Source organism: Glycine soja, chromosome 12 (genome assembly GCF_004193775.1).
Source record: "Glycine soja cultivar W05 chromosome 12, ASM419377v2, whole genome shotgun sequence".
Taxonomy (NCBI): domain Eukaryota; kingdom Viridiplantae; phylum Streptophyta; class Magnoliopsida; order Fabales; family Fabaceae; genus Glycine; species Glycine soja.
In genome coordinates, this window is record NC_041013.1 from 1,927,094 (window position 1) to 1,940,037 (window position 12,944).

The window sequence follows — 12,944 nt, forward strand, 5'->3', positions numbered from 1 at the left end:
AATTTTTTTATACTCTCATTGTAAAGTCTATTAATGAGTAAGCCATACTCATCAGAAGAAAAAGTTATCCTTAAAAAAAATAAGTGAATAATATTACATTTAAATTTTATTCTAAAATTACTTATAAAAATAAATGAAATAAGTAATTTTGGAATAAAATTTGAATGTGATAAAATTTTATCCAATCTCAAATATCGGAAGAAAAAAAACTTATTCATATTAATAAAGTTAATCACATTTAATTGTATCAATCTTAATTATTTTTTTCTAACTTATTTTTTATTGGAATTTGCTGTAAAAAAATAAAAGAGTTATTTGTAACTAAAATCTCAATTAAATGGATATTTTAGAGATAATTATATTAAATAAGATAAATTTAGTTAAAAAATTTCTTATATTTAAAAAAAGAGGAAGTATTAATTAGAATTAACAAACTTAACTATTTTTATTGTTATTGAATCATGTATTTGTTTCTTATATGTTGAGAGATAGTAATATTTTCTGACATTCTTTTACCTCGAAAACACCCTATTGGTGTGGCAGCAAAAGATCCATGAACCTTACAGAAGGGATCAAAATTGGTCTGATAACTAACTACATATACTGATCAAGTTCAGTTGGAATCCTTTTTTCGACCATCAAAGATAAGTTCGAAGTGCTTGCAACTGAAATGGTCTTTAAATCTGGTTTCAAACTCCAACTAGAGGTTTGCTCAATGGATGATTTTGATGTTGTAAACATGACACCATGTTTATTGCCACTGTGCTTAAACCACATAATTCCATTAAGCTGTCAATGCAATTCGGCTACCAGATTTCTGCCTCTGAGCTAGTCCATTTGCTGATCTTGGTGAAAATGAAAAGCCACCATTACAATTATTATCCTGCTTCAAGAGCAATTCTGGAATACGCTGAAGCTTAGCTTCAGATTTATAACTCCTCCGGATAAGTGTACCATTCCATTTATCTGAGTCACTTTTCCTGGCTTCTCTTGCTGCCATAATATCATCCAAAGTTCCGTTAGCCAAACTATGAGATTTTTTGTGACGACTAAGATTTTGAGGGGACATTGGTGATTTCCGGTAGAATAATGAACCATTTTCTGAACATTTTAAAGCCCTTTATTCGTACTCCACCATGTTAAAGAGTTCAGATACAGATTTCTTCATTGTTGGTTTTGTTCTTAGTGACTTCGTAAACAGCTCATGGCTGGGGAGAGAGCTTCTGCTCGGAGGACTTCCTTCTCAGGGATTGGAATGATTCAAGCAGTTCACAGCTTGCATTATCAGCTGGATTGTGGTCTGTGTTATCATGTCAAGGGATAATGTTCATGGTCATCAGTGATTTAAATGTTCAATAAAATGAATCCAGTATGTTGAATTTAATAGAGACAAAGCACAATGAAGCTAATACTCAAATTTATGTGGCTGGATTTTGTTCATATTAAAGAAAATTGTACCGAAGTTTTCATGTGAATCCGGATATAACTTTTTCAATAATGTGTCCCCTTGGCATACAGGATATAACTTTCGAATTAATCAATACTACCTAGCTAACTAAAAATGTTAAGATTAAATTTGGGAGATATAAGATGGATTGGACGGTAAAAAGCCCATTCATCTTTTTTATGTCTGCAACCTACGATTTCCCAAAGAGAAATTTACCAAGTGGTAAAATTATTGCATAGAAAGAGGATGCAGAATTTGTTCATATGTCACAGAAAGTGAAAAGAAAGAAATAAAAAAAAAATACCTCAACACCATACTTGATTGCGATGCCAGCTAACTTGTCCAATTTGGAAATTGGATGCTGAATGTAGCCTAGCGTTGGAGGGGATGAAGCAGGAGATGACATCATCATATGGATATGATTATAATCATACATAGTGCGTGTTTGGATCTGCATTGTGTTTCCGTAGAGATTCACGTCCAAATAATTTAAAATTTAAGCTATTATGCTCTTTTCACTGACATTTCCATCCAAAATCTCCTAAAATTTGAATCAACAATGCAAATCTTGCGCGAAATTTGCAAACAAAAAGGAATCAGATGTTGATTGAGAACGGAGCAATGATGCATGCAGTCATAATCTTGCAGTTGGGGATCTATCTGATCTAAAAAAATTCTGTGTTCTTTTAGTCAGAAAAAGAAACCAAGATTTCTTTCAAAATTAGTCAAAAGCCTTAACTAAGCTTTATTTTTTTTTATATAAATTTACATCATAACTAAAAATAAATTATTAATTATTAGAACTATAAGTCAGATTGCAATCAAAACATTTAAAACTAGATATTTTTCCAAATGCATATTTGGCATTACTTTGTGAAAAAGAGGTTTTGGTGGATTATGTAGTATGTATAGCTGCTGATATTCATCCTTACCAATAAAAAACAACCTACTCTATTTAAGGCCTTTCAAACTTTAGATCACGTTGCTAAAGCAAAGTTAGAAAAACGGTAGTCAAAATGTACCTACAGCATGTCATTACTCAAATTTATGTTTTTTTTAACAAAAGCAAATGAAATGTATACCACAGAAATGCATGATATAAATGCATTCCAGTTCTGCAGTGCTATGGATCTATTCTACTACACCACGTGAGTTATAGTATTAACGAGGATTATAGTTTAATAACGCCGCAATTAAATAACTACTCATTTGATTTTAAAATTTAGAAATAATTGAGAATTTGTGTTTTGATTTACTTGAACGGACAAAGAACCCAATTAAACGAACCTTCTAAATCCCTTCTTATTATATGATTAACATCTAGTTTTCCTAATCTAGTTTATCCTGATCCCTTGAGTGATAACCCTTTGTTTCTCGTTATGAATCCTGTGGTATACAAAAATAGCAATAAGCTCAAAAAATCTCCAAAGAAACATACAATCTTCCCTATCCTTATATGGTTAATGAATTAGAACAAACGCAGAAGTGACTCCCTAAGGATAAAGATAGGGATACCCGTTGAAAACTCGTTCAAACAACATTCCTAGGCATGAACGCAAAAATAACTCCTTTGTTGCTTTTGAGAAAACGACTGCTATGTTCAACGAAACGATTTTGCAGACACAGCCTAAAACCTCGATTATCCAATTACAAGGCTTAGATTACTTATCCATTTCCAAACTAGATTAAATAAAACATTAAGCGCATATTCAACAACTTAATTCATGTAAAAAGGGATTCAGAAAAGGGAATCAACTACAATAAAATTAAGAAAATGGATATGATAACAGTCAGTTGGAGATTTTGTTGTTTAATTTTCTGAAACCTATGGTGTATAAATTACAATATTAAAATCATACAGCACATACCTTCACAATAGCCATGCTTATTCCTTTATTAATTTTTTTCATTAGCCGTGTTGGTAGAGGACTTTACATATTGTACCCCAAAAAAAAGAGGACTTTACACATACCTTAATTATTGTTTCCATCGTTAATTCGTCTAATATGAAAAGTTTACCAAATTGTGTTGGACTTGGGATAAGCATAAAATTCTTTTTTATTAGCAGCATTGAAACAAATTAGATATTGACCCACTTGTTACGCAGGTTAAAAATGTTATAATTTTTTTTAAAATAAATTATATAAGTAGGATATTTATATATATTTTGATTTAAAAGGAATATATGATTTAAAAGTAAAGTTAAAAAATTGGTAATCAAAATGAACAACGTTTGATTGCTCTAGATCTGTATTTTAACAAAAGCAAATGAATTGTACCACAACACTGGAATGCTTGATAAGAAAATTTTCCAGTGGCACCTATCAGTTCTGCAGTGTTATGGATCTACTACACAACTTGAATACTACACCACCACGTGAAAACACTGTGACTAATCAAGATCTTGATCTTTGTCTTCACTATCCTCTGGATGATCTCCATCTTGATCTTCTTCATCTTCATCACCATCTGAATCTTCTTCACCCTGCATCTCATCATCACTTTTTCCTTTGCCACCAGCTTTTCCTAATAGGGAAGAGCAAGATAAGCAGTTAGTACAGACAGAAAAGGGTTATGAGAGAAGTATGTGCAAAGAACAAAAGTTCATTGAAAAAGGTGCATGCAACTGGAGAATTTAAAATCAGAGGAAAATGACCAAGGGGACTAAGCAATGATCAAAGGAGAAGAAAAGAAAGAAAATAAATGAACTTATGAGAGTTGTAGAGGAAGCAAAGACTTCTACAGGATATATGCAATTGAGATCAGAAGGATCATCAATCTTAACACTAACTAGGGCAACAACTTTAATGACAATTTTCTCTATCAGCATCAAGGAAATGGAATGTGTAGTTTTCTGGATTTGGTACTTGTGATTCAAGATATGAAATATATTAATGCATAACTCAAAATAATCATGTGTAACAAGGAAAAAAAATACCGGAGGAAGATTTTATTATATTGTAGTATTGTACATGAAAATAGTTGATTGCCATTGGCTCATCTCTGATTGTTTATTCAAGAATAGCTCAAATGAACTTCTATTCGTAAAAAAAAAAAAAAAACCAATTGTGGGTTTCATAGATTTTTCAACAAATATAAGTAAATTTAATTGAGGTCAATGTGTAGGACGATGTACCATATTCGCTGAAGAGAACTTCACCCGAACACAGTCCCTTCTCAATTTTAACTAGTTGAAGAGTCATCCTGGGTCCAACCTCTTGCAGTTTGACAGCACTTTTTGTAGAAGCACGATTAACTCTACCAATATCACTGGACAAAGTAACTGTTGCTGCTTCTTCATCAGCTTCACTTTCAGATCCATAGCCAGCTCTTACAAATCACAAGTGAAACAATAAGGAGAAGGGAGGAAAACAGCGTGATTAATAATTTTGTATAGGTAACACAATTTTAGTTCATTTCTGAACTACTTTGTTCTTTATCTGAGAGCTGCTTCTCACGTACAAGTAAAATACAAGAGTTCAGGAAATATTTCAGTAGAGGAAAAAAACTTCGAAAACCATTTGGCAAATTTATGTAGACAACAGTTTCAAAGGTTAATCTTGGGTTCTATACTGAGTAGTTGAGAAAAGAAAAGAATATAAAAAATGCTTCTGGTATTCTTTTTCCCATTAAGCTTTCTGGTCATTGATTATTATTTATGCCTCATAACATACATAAACATTTAGCACCTGGCAAAGAGGAAGTTCTTCAGATCCTAAATTCATAAGCAAATGTACCTTCCTCTCCAGGAAAAACTTATTTTTTAATCTCCCAGTTAAAATATAATATCCGTACACTCACAGGAACAAAGACTTACACAAAAAAAACAAAACGAAAAACTGATAGCGAGTTGAATAGATTTCTGTATGTTACATATCTAAATACTCTAAAATATCATGTCTACCTATTTAAAGATGGATAATATGGGTGCCATGCAAAGGTCAATTGGATCATACCAGCTCTCTTTCAGTTCATCATTCAAAAAGGGAAAAAAAATGAAAACTTGAATGAATAAGCAAGTATCATCTTACTTTGTGACAAAATCACTCACGTCTTGAAGATTCCTTAGATCAGGAACCTGATGGCTCTGCACAAGTTTTCTTATTCTGCGTGAAACGCCTACAGGTTGTAATCTTATGGAATAATGCCGAAAATCAATGAGCTTAGTGTCTTTGTTGTAATTAAGCAACACAATTCTTTGGCAAGTGGAGAGCTTAACCTGAAATAACAAGTTGTGACATTAAGAGATGAAGGACTTGGATTGTCAAGTAAGTCATTGTTGTGTATGTGTCCCTATAAACTCACAGTTTTGACATCAATTGTTGGAAAAATATTCTGAAACATGTTAGTTGTAAGCTGTAGAGGTGGATCTCCACTTACAAATCCAGAAAGCACAATCTGCCAAGAAAACATGGAGACATAAATGTTGGATAAATAACAAAAGCATACAACTTAACAATTAACAGTTACTAAGTAAGCAATTACTTATTTTAGTACCAAAGTTTCAACTGGTTGCAAAAGTTGTATATTCCCCTATATAAATACTACCAGTCTACCATTAGCAGTTAAGCCATACAAGAAATTGACAATAACATGAGAATGGACTTCACAAAGACATAAAACCAATTCATGTTCAGTGCAATAACCATTAGCAGCAAACAAACTAAGAGGTCTTGACTATCTCATCAGTCCTTAACTTAATAAGGATTATAGGTAAAAACATAATGAACAATCCCTTTCTCACATTCCGTTCGCATACTCTAGTTTAGTGATGATAACAGGGTGAATGGCATTTGAAAAGCAAATAGTATCATGAAAAGTTATCAGTTGTGAGATTCCATTTAATTGTCTAAAGTTTAAGATGCTGCAATGCTTCAGTTGCATGTGACTGAGTACAAGGAAATACTTTACCAAAGCAGAATTTTTAAACAGATCCTTAGGGCATCGAGGATGCAATTGAGATCGAGCAATGTCAGCGGCCAATGAGTATTCATGTATCTTAAACGTAAGAGTGGGCCCTTGAGGGGTAGTTGCAACCCTCAAGTAAGATGAAGTAGCAGTTTTTGACAATATGAAGAAATGCGTGACACCCATAGGTCCAGCAACATTCAGAAAGTCCCTCAGATTATTCCGTTTCTTTTCCTGAAAAAAAGAAGACATAAGAGAATACAGTCAATGTTAAGACACATAATCTCACTCGAGATGGATCTAAGGGCATCTTTTGGTACAAGGCCACAAGTATTCTCTATACAGGAGAGAATCCTAATCATGCTAAGCAGGAAAAAATACTATGAGCTACAAACTCAAAGATTCAAACTCAAGACTGATTAAGCTGGAATAACCCTGCGTTAGTTGTTCTACTCGCTCAGAGTGGTGAATCACAGGAATTTTTTTTTCCTGTTGCAGGCACATAACTAAAAAACAAATTAGCACTAAAACAATATATATATATATATATGATTCACTTTAAAGTTCATTCAAACATGAATAACAAAAATAAAGAAGAAGAGAGGAATATTAAACTAACCCTAAGGCTGAGAGCAGTGTATGGAAGCATCAACTTTCTGAGGTCCATCTGAAGCTGTTTGAGAGGAGCCGGCAACTTGCCTCGCGAAAACACGAAACTTTTGGGGATTTTCTTTCCCGTAATAGGATCAACGCTGGGTTGCTCTTGCGGTTGCTTCGGCTTTTTTATGACAACGGGTCTTCTGAACCCTTGTTTTTTCTTCCTCTGTTTCATTCACAGAAACGATAATTGAAATTAGACAACGCAGAGGAAGTGTTCGTCACTCACTCAACAGAAAAGGAGAGAGAGAGAGAGAGCTTACCATTGTTTGGGTTTGGGGGCGGGGAGACTTTTTTCGCTGCCGCCGAAAGGGTTTAAGCCTCGATGAGCACTGGGCAAGGGCTTAGAAGTTAGAACTACAAGAGGTGGTAATAGAATTGCTTACTTATAAATAAATAAATCTTCAATTTTGTTAGTGATCATTCAAAAAAAAAAAAAAAATTGGTCAGAGAGATGCGATAATAATACTATTCAATAGTGAAGAGGGTGGGATTTATTATAAAAAAAATAATAGTGATAAAGGTTAAAATAGGCCCACCCAACAATATTTTACTTAGATAGGATTTACCTATTTGAAAAGTTTAAGCCTCAATTTTTTTATGGGATTTAAGGTTTAAATTTAGTCTATTACTTTTAATTTATCTTTAACCTTTCGTGTTAAAGCTTTTAAATAAGGCTGGCATATTTTTAAATAGACTAATTAACTGATAGATCATTAAAAAATATATAAAATAAATTATAAACCATGAAAATTAAAATCACTAGTAGTTAAGATAAGAGACATTGATGAATATAAATAAGCTAAAGTTTACAAGAGTTAAGTTTAATTTATTTAAATCATATAGGTCTATCATCAAATACGTGGATGAACTACAATAAGATTATTTTAGGTCTTATTTAACTCAAATATAATTATCTCTAATAAAACATAATTGTGATCTAGATTAAAAAAATATAAGTCTATTTTTAAGATTTCATTTGACCTTAATGATAACTTAATTAAAAGTTAATTTTACAATAAAACCTCTATTAAGTTCATATAGGCTTAGGTACGTTAATAAGATTAATGTTTAAATAAAAATGATTTTAATATAATTATAATACTAACAATTTTTATTTATATTAACTTAAATAATACAACCTATGAGACCTAAAATATTTTTTGAATGATCTTAAACCTGATCATTTTAACCAAATAAATCTTTACAAAACTCTTGGCCTGATATATTATTTAAAGAAGTTTGGCTTAATGTAGACCTAAGGTAAGTTAGGCTACAAGTTGTTTGGCTTATTTGAAGATGGAGTACCATAATAAATTACAACTTTAAATTTGTTAAAATATTTTTAAAATTGTGGACTGTTAAATATTTTTTAAAGTTGAATGAAAGTATATTATTATGAATTTTTTTATGTATTATTAGTGTACATTTTTTTATACTTTTAATCAATTAGAAATTATTCTAAATATGACTTTTAAATTAATTATTATAAAATTCAATAAAAATTAGCATGCATGTGACAATTTATAATTGAATCACAATATGAAAAATATTCACACTAACTATGCATTCTATTTGAACTTTTTTATTATTTATGGATGTTAATATATTTTTACTTATTTTATGAAGGAATTTTTTTTTTCATGTAATAGCATGACTTTTATGAATGTTCCTTCTTCTATTTCGATTCTCTTTATGGCCATGTAAGCTGTATTGTTTACCCTTGTGGTTTCTAATTGATTTGGTTGCGTGGCTTTTGCCTACTTCCATTTAGCAATTCTTTTTTGTGTATATTAAAGATATTCTTTATTTGATAATTAAAATTTAAACTATTTCTTAAGCCTAAAAATAATCAGAGTAAACATTTCTTAATAATTATTTTATATACACAATCAAGATTTCCACCTATGATAAAATTATAATGTCAAACAACACTGATAAGTAAAAGCTCTTACACGAATATTTTTTTAATTTAGTTTTAAATCGTTGAGTAGAGATAGTAAGGGCTGATGGGTATCAATCCCTATGAATACCTATAAAAATTACTACTATATGTTTTTTGTGCTCAAAATATTGAATAAGCGCTTTTGCAGTACAACATATGCAGCATAAAATTGAATTTTAATATAATAGTAACGTGGCAATTACAATTTTACATTGACATAATATAACTCTCTTTACAGTAGTGAAGTTTGTTATACTTCCTCGCATTTTTTTAGCCCAACAGCAAGGAGTCAATTTGATCCCATAGGCTTCTCCACAGTAATGAATGTAAAGCATGGATATGTAATCTGCTACAAAATTGCATTTGAGGCAACAAACCTACAAAATTACATATTTCAATCAGAAAATCAAGCCATTCAGATCACCTTAAACCAATTATCTTAATTACATAAGAAGAATCATGATCCTATGCTTGAGGTGCTTGGTAAGCCTTGCATGCATTAGTTAACCCGAAAATTAATGTAGCCAAGGAGGATCAACTGAAAATCATATAACTAACCCTCTGATAACGAGTTCCTGACTGTTGAAGCTACTATTTCTAATTTACTAAATAATTTATCTCGTTTAGTTAATAGCCACTATTTTTCTTCCCTCATTTTTCTTTTCTTCTACAAATTCGATCTTATTCTTTTGTATTTTTGTCTCCAGCTCATAAAGTAAACCAGACGGACGGGGAGGTGCTCTGCTGGCATTTTCAGCTTCTCACACTCAATCTCGTGACAATTACAAAACTGTACAGACAATTAAATGATACATGTATAACTACAAGTGATATTCAAAGATATAATGGTTATGTCATCCTGAATCAGGAGGAGAACACTATTTACCATGTTGTATTACAACTCTATCCAAGGTAGCGGAGCAAGACTCCATCATTCCCCAATACAAATCCCTTCTTCTCATCAATGAACCTGCAGCAATTAGACCATTTACCACAAGATTTTACCAATAGAAGTTTTATAACCTTCAAAATAACATTAACTAATTCTCATAACTCCTGTATACTCTGTCATGGACAATTTGTCATCTCATTCTTTTTTAAATAACATAACACATAACAGTTTGCTTCGAGTTAACTGCATCCATGGTAAAATTTAAAAGAATTATCATAAAGACAGATGGAAAATATAAATACAAGACATATTGGCAACATAAGGAGCCTGGCGGGGAGCTCTTCCAAGTAATTTATGCTTTTATAGTATAGACAGATAAATAAGTATAATTATAAAAGTGAGGCTTAGTAATAGTTAGACTGACTTCACTGAGTATAAATTCGCAGCAATGTTGTCGGCAGCTTTGTCACGGATCCATGACTTGCCACCATTAGTAGTTCTCAAGAGAATACCACTTCCTCCTGCTGCCCAAGCCTCATCCTGTATGCATAATTTAGCAATTTATATATATATAAGAATGGTTTCTGCATTGTGCTCTGTTTTCAAAATTAATAAATATTGCAAAAACTGAAGAGGCAATATTCGAATGTTCTTTCTTTTTTTCCTTTTCTTTTTCCTTTTTCTTTTGGAACCTGTGACTAGACTGTTACGTGCAAGAATTGGTTACTTAATAAAGCAACTCTTTGAATGGAGGAACAGTTTACCGTTGAACGATATCCAACATCAAGAATGCCAAAACCCCGGCTTTGAACAGGAACCTCCTCAAATTCTTCAGTTAACTGAAACAATAATATATAATTTTCTTATTTATAAAGAAGGGAAGCAGAAATCTACAGCAAGCAAAGATTGCAACAAAGCTGATTATTTTTTATCAAGAGATTTTAATTCATCACTTTAGAAATTTATCATATTCAGTATAGTAATGACAAAGAAAAATGGTTCAAGCACTTGTGCACTTTCTTAGAAAGGGTTTTCGTTCTTATAATCCTCTTTAACTTCTCCCTACTTCAACAAGATGTAACTCAAACATTTTGGGCTAGTTGAATTGGGAATACAGATTAATATGATAAATTTAGAATATGTTTGGTTCAGCTTATTTTCCGAAATTAATCCATTTCCAGTCATGCACTTAGTGTTATGTGACAACACAAGGAAAGTGAATGCAAGTAAAAATGTAAGATGTTTGATCAAAGACAGAAGTTTCCTCGTTCATATACGAGGTAATGGAGAGTAAGTAAAGCAATCTGTGAATGTATAACATAAAGATGGAAATGTCCCACTGAAGAAGGGTGACAAAATTCAAAGCTAATTTAAGACTTAAGAAAATACTTAAAAGATTATCCAGAATAACGTTGGTAAGGATTGAAATGGGAGACTGTCAGTCTCACATTCATAAACTAGAATGACATTCTCAAAATTGCTTACCCCTTTGCCCTTGCTGAGATAAAGACCACCTCCACGAACAAGAAGCCACAGACCACCATCAGCTCTCCATCCCATGTTCTGGATTCTTCTGGCAACTGCTCTATTATGTGGCTGCCAGAATGGCTGGAAATAAAATAAAATAATGATTACGAAACACTATGCAAGAAGGCATACCAAAAGTATAAGTACCAGGCAAATAGAAGCAAAAGCAAATGCCATCACAAAGCAAAACTCTCACCTGACCAGGCTCCCAGGTTAAGTAGAAGTTTCCCCGACTTGAGACTGCAACATACCTTCCATCTGGAGAGCGATTGACAGTATTGAAAGTTCCAGTGTAGTAGCTTGCACCACTAATACCACTAGAAACTGTTCTGAAGAAGCAACAAAGATAGATAAATGCCTTGACCTTGCCATATAAAAACTGAAAATATCTAGCAATTTACATAATATGAAAGATGCCCAAATGAATGAGTTTTTGAAGCATATAATCAAAGAAGTCAACCTTCTTCATGAATAACATCATTGACACTCGTCCTGTAGCAAAAGTCTTCGAGCAAAGCGATAACATTTCAATATTATTATCGGTTCACTTACTAATTTGAAAAAATAGCACTACTCCATCCATCCATGCATGCTGCATTATTGGAAACTCACCTGTTAAGAGTAGCTGACACAGTTTCCTGGACAGCAGCCCTCCAGTTGTAACCTCTGTTTGCAGTAACATATATTGCACCTTCGTCGGTCACCATCTCCGCACTCTTCTCACCGGTCGCCTTTATGTACACCTGCAATACATTCCATTGATTTCAGTACAAATTTCGCAATTGTAAAAGCAAATTAAGGAATAAACAAAGACATTAACTATGGCTTATGCATAACCAACCATATCCCCTGGAAGTTCAGCACTGAGAGGTATCCTCTCCCAACTGTCTCCGGCATCGGAAGTGTACAACAGAATCGAAGGTTTTCCGACAATCCACCCTTCCTTCCCTTTGAAGCTGATAGAATTGAATCGATAGTTGAAATCTTCGTCTTCAGCAGAAGGAATCGAACGCGGAGCCCAAGTGTTTCCTCCATCTTTCGTCTCCAGAATGGTTTGCCTCGTCCCGAGAAGAAAACCTAAAATGCAAATACCGTTCATTCATTTCATTCAAACAGAGAGAAACGCATCTGAGAGGAGATTGGGAATTTACGATACCGTGGTTGGGGTCGTCGGGGACAAAAGCGATGTCGAGAAGCACGACGCCGGGGTCGATAGGGAGGTACACTCTCTCCCACTCCGAAAGCGCGTCTTCAGAACGCGCCGTTAACTGAGGGAGCGAGACCGAGAGTGCGGCGGTTTCGGCGATGAAGCGTCTTCTGCTGCTTCTGGAGAAATCGTCTTCAGAAGAAGAGGCTTTGACAATGAGGCTTCGGTTTCGAGAGAAGGTTCGCGTGGAAGGTAGAGAAGGCCTGAACAAGGTGGTTGAGTCGGAGAAGGTGAGCCGCAGAGTCGCCATTGGAAGCCGCTTTGTTTCTCTCTCTTTGCCTTATCCTAACGGCTTCGCGGGTGATTTCAGATCACTTCATAATTCACTGAGTGGAATCAGTGGATCATATGCTTCCAAGTG

The 12,944-nt window shown here is 33.4% G+C and overlaps 3 protein-coding genes across 4 annotated transcripts; all 3 read right to left on the bottom strand.

The window, feature by feature from the left end:
* Window positions 1-1,144: 1,144 nt before the first annotated feature.
* Window positions 1,145-1,853, bottom strand: LOC114380255. The gene is made up of 4 exons (XM_028339261.1): window positions 1,752-1,853; window positions 1,602-1,637; window positions 1,459-1,525; window positions 1,145-1,300 (listed from the first exon to the last, which is right to left on the bottom strand). The coding sequence occupies exons 1-4, from the start codon at window positions 1,851-1,853 to the stop codon at window positions 1,203-1,205; spliced, it is 303 nt and encodes a 100-aa protein (XP_028195062.1). The 3' UTR covers window positions 1,145-1,202.
* A 1,783-nt stretch (window positions 1,854-3,636) lies between these two features.
* LOC114380355 (peter Pan-like protein) lies at window positions 3,637-7,410 on the bottom strand. Its single transcript, XM_028339358.1, has 7 exons — window positions 7,276-7,410; window positions 6,975-7,178; window positions 6,359-6,589; window positions 5,753-5,845; window positions 5,479-5,666; window positions 4,584-4,777; window positions 3,637-3,973 (listed from the first exon to the last, which is right to left on the bottom strand). Exons 1-7 carry the CDS (start codon window positions 7,276-7,278, stop codon window positions 3,840-3,842), a joined length of 1,047 nt encoding a protein of 348 aa, XP_028195159.1. The 5' UTR covers window positions 7,279-7,410; the 3' UTR covers window positions 3,637-3,839.
* Window positions 7,411-9,112: 1,702 nt separating this feature from the next.
* Window positions 9,113-12,944, bottom strand: LOC114380154 (photosystem II stability/assembly factor HCF136, chloroplastic-like). Of its 2 annotated transcripts, none has more exons than XM_028339100.1 (9): window positions 12,533-12,943; window positions 12,218-12,453; window positions 11,989-12,119; window positions 11,573-11,705; window positions 11,335-11,457; window positions 10,614-10,688; window positions 10,274-10,389; window positions 9,844-9,927; window positions 9,113-9,334 (listed from the first exon to the last, which is right to left on the bottom strand). In XM_028339100.1, exons 1-8 carry the CDS (start codon window positions 12,831-12,833, stop codon window positions 9,861-9,863), a joined length of 1,182 nt encoding a protein of 393 aa, XP_028194901.1. In that variant the 5' UTR covers window positions 12,834-12,943; the 3' UTR covers window positions 9,113-9,334; window positions 9,844-9,860. The 2 variants fall into 2 exon arrangements, with proteins under 2 accessions (XP_028194901.1, XP_028194902.1); XM_028339101.1 differs by lacking the exon at window positions 9,113-9,334 and adding an exon at window positions 9,435-9,747 and having other exon boundaries at window positions 12,533-12,944.